The sequence below is a fragment of the Hyposmocoma kahamanoa genome, unplaced genomic scaffold (assembly GCF_003589595.1).
Source record: "Hyposmocoma kahamanoa isolate Upper Pololo Valley unplaced genomic scaffold, ASM358959v1 94, whole genome shotgun sequence".
In the NCBI taxonomy this organism is placed as follows: domain Eukaryota; kingdom Metazoa; phylum Arthropoda; class Insecta; order Lepidoptera; family Cosmopterigidae; genus Hyposmocoma; species Hyposmocoma kahamanoa.
The window spans coordinates 7,453,696-7,458,630 of record NW_020654878.1 but is presented as its reverse complement, the minus strand read 5'-3'; the positions used below and the strand labels follow the sequence as shown (position 1 = coordinate 7,458,630).

General features: G+C 66.0%; 1 protein-coding gene across 1 annotated transcript; it reads left to right on the top strand.

The window, feature by feature from the left end:
• Positions 1 to 773: 773 nt before the first annotated feature.
• Positions 774 to 2,445, top strand: LOC113237981. Its single transcript, XM_026474697.1, has 2 exons — positions 774 to 1,409; positions 1,519 to 2,445. The coding sequence occupies exons 1-2, from the start codon at positions 774 to 776 to the stop codon at positions 2,443 to 2,445; spliced, it is 1,563 nt and encodes a 520-aa protein (XP_026330482.1).
• The last annotated feature ends 2,490 nt before the right edge of the window (positions 2,446 to 4,935 follow it).

Genomic DNA, 4,935 nt, shown 5'->3' with positions numbered 1-4,935 from the left:
GGGGTCCTCCTCACTGAGAGGAGGGCTGCGAGGAAGAAAACCTCTATAAAAAATCACCCCAATCCCAAGTTCTAGCGCCCGGCGATGGGATGAATGGCTGGTGGGTGTCCAGTCATCAGGGCGCACCAGTGGGGAGCTCACCCTCTTTCAAAGCAAGCATAAATATGGAACAGGCACGTTTTAAAAATGGTCCCCAGGCGCGTCCCCGAAAGGGGGAATCCCACCCATCCGCTTCGCCGGATAGCAGCCCCTCGTACTCTGGGGGGGGCAAAAACTGCCTCGTGGGTCGGCCGGAAGTCGACCCTCGTGAACACGACAAACGCACACCAATAACGGACAACGATTTTGCACACGACACGGTAAATACGGATCGCATGAGTGCCTCCAATGTGGTGGTGAGCATTCTCTCCGACAATGAGTCGGAGGGTGAGACGATGCTCTCGGCCCTTTCGGACGGAGAGGCCACCCTCTCTGAGGGGAACTCACGCGTGGTTTCGCGCTCCAGGTCAGCCGGAGAGAAGGGATCCTCAAGGGCTCCCAAGCGCGCCGCCCCCCCGTCGAACGAATCTATGGAGCCCGAAAGGGCTCCAAAGATTAGCACGGCCCGTAGGGGCAGACCTAGAGGCCCCGGGAAGTCCTTCCCCGGTGCGGCAACGGCAGGGAGGGGGCGCTCTAGCTCGTCAGAGTGGAACGCCCTCCAGAAGGATGCGGACGCGGCCTTCTTCAAGGAGGCCCTGGGCCGGGGTCAGGCCGGATAGGCTGAACCCGATGGCATGGCGGGCCTCATGCGAGAGACCCTGGCCCAGGAGGCACGAGACGACCTCGCAGCAATATTGGCGGAGACCGCCAAGTCCTCTAACCTCAAGGGGACGGTGGTCAAAGCCATAAAAGAGGCCGTCAGGAAGGTGGAAGGAGCCGTCAATTTCCTTCACCGTGGAGAGACGGCGACAGAGGCGGCGCGGCGGATGTCGGAAGACAACCGCCGGATGAGGGGGGCAGCTCGCTGCTCTGGAAACGGAGATGAAGGCCCTGAGGGGGGCCTACTCCGCTGCTATGGCCAAGGCCAAGGCACAGGTGGCCCCACCGCCGTGCAGCTCCGCGGAGATGCACGCGGGAGTGAGGGAGGCCATCGACGATCTCAGGCGGGACATCTTCTCCTCGATGAGGAATATGATCGACGCCCGCCTAGGGGACATCGAAAGACGCCTCCCTGCGGAGTACCTGCGCCCCCCCCTGGGCGGCAGAACAGGGGCACCCCCGAGGCGACGCCTGCCGTCACCGCAGTCGCCCCGAGGTTGCTCCCCTCCGCCGCGGCCTCCGAGTCGACGCCGGGCCCCTCACTGGCTCGAAACGCGCCTGCCGGCCAGCGGCCCAGCAAGAAGGCCAAGAGGAAGGCTCCCCCGCGGAAGGTTACTGCTGCCCCTCCTGCGGCGCCCCCCCGCCATTCTTGCCGTCCCTACCGCCCCTGACGCGACGGCCTCCACGCCGACTGACCAGGCGGAAACGCCCTGGTCACAGGTAGTCGGCCGCAAGGCCAGAAAGGCCAAAACGGCAGCTGCCGCCCCCCAAGCGGCACGGGCCCCCGCCAAGGCGGCCCCTAAGACGGCTCCCAGACCCAGGGCTCTCGCCACCCCAAGATCATCGGCGGTGGTGATCACGCTGAGGCCCGAAGCGGTGGCGGAAAAGGGGGCCACTTACAAGGTGGTCCTTGAGGCGGCGACCGCTGCGGTCGACTTGGGCAGCCTCGGCATCCCGCACGTGCGGGTGCGGAATACCCAGACGGGTGCCCGCATAGTCGAGGTGCCCGGGGCGACCAGCGCCGAGAAGGCCGACACCCTGGCGGCCAAGCTGGAGGAGGCGATCGGGGGGCTGGCGACAGTAACGCGGCCTACCAAAACCGCCGATCTAAGGGTCACCGGTTTTGACGAGTCAGTGACCCCGGAGAAGATCCGGGCGGTGGTGGCCGCGAAGGGCCAATGCCCCCAGTCCGCCGTGAGCGTGGGAGCCGTCAGACTGGCCCCCAACGGGAGGGGGTCAGCCCTCGTCCGCTGCCCGGTGACGGCAGCCCAACGGGTGGCGGCTGCCGGCCGCATATTGGTGGGGTGGTCCTCCGCCGGGGTCCATGTGATGGAGCCCCTCCCCATGCGCTGCTTCAGGTGCATGGGGATTGGTCACACCAGAGCCCTCTGCCCGTCCAGTGTGGACAGGAGCGGGCTCTGCTTCAGGTGTGGCCAGGTGGGACACTCGGCCTCCGGGTGCACGGCGACCCCGCGGTGCTCGGTCTGCACCGCGGCTCGCCGTCCAGCGGACCACGTGATGGGGGGGCGATCTTGCGCTCCCTCCCCCACCAAGGGCAAGTCGGCGGGGACCACAGGCCCCCCCCTATTGAGGGACAAAGTATGGAGCAGTAATGCCAGCACGCCACCATATTATACTGCAGGGTAACCTCAACCACTGCGCCAGGGCACAGGACCTATTGGTCCAGGCCATGGCGGAGTGGGGGGTTGCGGTGGCTGCTGTGGCGGAGCCATACTTTGTTCCCCCGCGAGGGAATTGGGCGGGGGATCGGGAGGAGACGGTGGCCATAGTGGCGTCGACTGCCGGACACTCCCCCCCTCTAGTGGTGAAGGAACGCGGGTCAGGGTTCGTAGCGAGGTGGGGAGAAGTCATCCTAATTGGGGTGTACTTCTCTCCAAACCGCACCCTGGCCCAATTCCAGGCGTTCCTGGAGACCCTAGAGAGGGCGGTGAGGAGGGCAGCTCCGACGCCGGTGTTGGTGTTGGGGGACTTCAACGCCATGAGTGCGGCGTGGGGTTCTCCGGTCACCAATACCAGGGGGCCAGAGTTGGAAAATTGGGCGGCAGTCCTAGGGCTAGCCATCCTCAACCGGGGCCATGCCAACACGTGCGTTCGGCGAAATGGGGGGTCAATCGTGGACGTCACGTTTGCGACCCCCTCATTAGCCGCGCGAGTATCAGGCTGGCAGGTCCTGGAGGACGAGGAGACCCTCTCCGATCATAAATATATACGGATGAGGGTCTCCCATACGCCGCCCACGACGGCCTCCAACACGGCCCCCGGGGGGGGCTTTCCCAAATGGGCACCCCCCCCCCCCGGGCCTTGGGCCCCCAGGGGAGGCGGCCAGGGGCCGGGGGGGGGGCCCCCCCCCCCCCCCTCCACCGGCCACCGTCGACGTGGAGCAGAGGGCGGTCAAGTTCAGGGAAGACTTGACCGCCGTCTGCGAGCAGGCCATGCCCAGGGTCAGAGGGACCCCGGGCAAAAAGAGTGTGTACTGGTGGACCGCGGAGATTGGGGACCTCCGCACCGCCAGTTATCAGGGAGGCGCTGAGGTACCATAATATCCCCAGGTACCTCAGCCGTCTGGTGGAGCACTACCTGGAGGACAGGGTGGTGCTCTACCAGACGAGGGAAGGGAGGCGCGCCGAGCGCCCAATGAGGTGCGGAGTACCCCAGGGGTCCGTATTAGGACCACTACTGTGGAACCTGGGGTACGATTGGGTGCTGAGGGGCGCGCTGCTCCCCCGGACGGCGGTCATCGCGTACGCCGATGACACGCTGGTGGCCGTCCGGGGGACCACCTTCCAGGAGGCGGCCCGAAGAGCCTCAGTAGCGGCGGACATGGTGGTCCGCCGAATACAACTGCTGGGACTCGAGGTCGCCGTGCCGAAGACGGATGTGGCCGTCTTCGGCGGGAGGGGTAGAGGTTGGGCGGTGCCGGCAGGCGCCCACATCTCCATCGCGGGAGTATCGGTCCCGGTCAAGTCCCAGATGAAATATCTGGGACTTGTCCTAGACCGGCGATGGAACTTCGGGGAGCATTTTCGGCAACTTGCTCCCCGAGTAGTGGGCGCCGCATCGGCGTTGGGCAGGCTCCTGCCCAACCTCGGGAGGCCGGGAGCCCCATGCAGAAGGCTATACGCCGGGGTGACCCGGAGTATGGCCTTATACGGGGCTCCCATTTGGAGTGGGGCCTTATCAGCGGCGACGAAAGTCGCTGCTGAGGAGGCCCCAGAGAGTGGTCGCCCTGCGAATGTGCAGGGCGTACATGACGGTGGCCTGCGCTGCCGCATGCGTCCTCGCCGGTACTCCGCCGTGGGACCTCGAAGCCGAGGTCCCACGGCGCACCTACCGGCGGGGAACGAGGGACCGAGGCGAGCGACCCGCTCCCCAAGAGGTGGAGCGGGAGCGCCGCCTCGCGGCGCGGCGCATGCGGGACCGGTGGAAAGAGGGCTTGGCGGATCCCCCCTATGGTGCTCGTACCATAGAGGCGATTCGCCCTGTCCTCGTAGAGTGGGTAAACCGGTCCCACGGGCCACTGTCGTACCATCTTGTGCAGGTGCTGACCGGGCACGGCTGCTTCGGTCACTACCTGCACAAGGTGGCGAGGAGGGAACCGTCCCCGTCGTGCCACGAGTGCGGCGCTGCGTATGACACCGCGCAGCACACCCTAGAGGTGTGTAGCCGGTGGGATGAGCAGCGCCGCATTCTGACGGGGACTATAGGGCAGGACCTCTCGTTGCCGAGCGTGGTTGCCGCCATGCTCGATAGCGAGGAGTCCTGGGAGGCGATGGCCTCTTTTTGCACAGAGGTTATGTCGCAAAAGGAGGCCGCGGAGCGGGTGCACGAGGACGCGGCGGACGCGCACCCGTTCCGGCGCAGACGTACGGGGAGAAGGCGAAGGCAGTTCGCTGCTTTCCGACTCGTCCCTCCGTTGGCGCGGGAGCCCTGGCGCAAGCTAGGGCGGCCGAGCGGCGTCGTGGTGAATGTTCACTGATCCCACGGCGCCGACTAAACCGGCGAGAGGGAAACCCGGGGGGGTTTTAGTGGGGTGGGCCTTCCAGTGTGGAGGGAGAGTCCCCACATAACTCCTGAGTCTCCCTGGGCTCAGGGGTATCCATAAAGATTTCCCCCCCC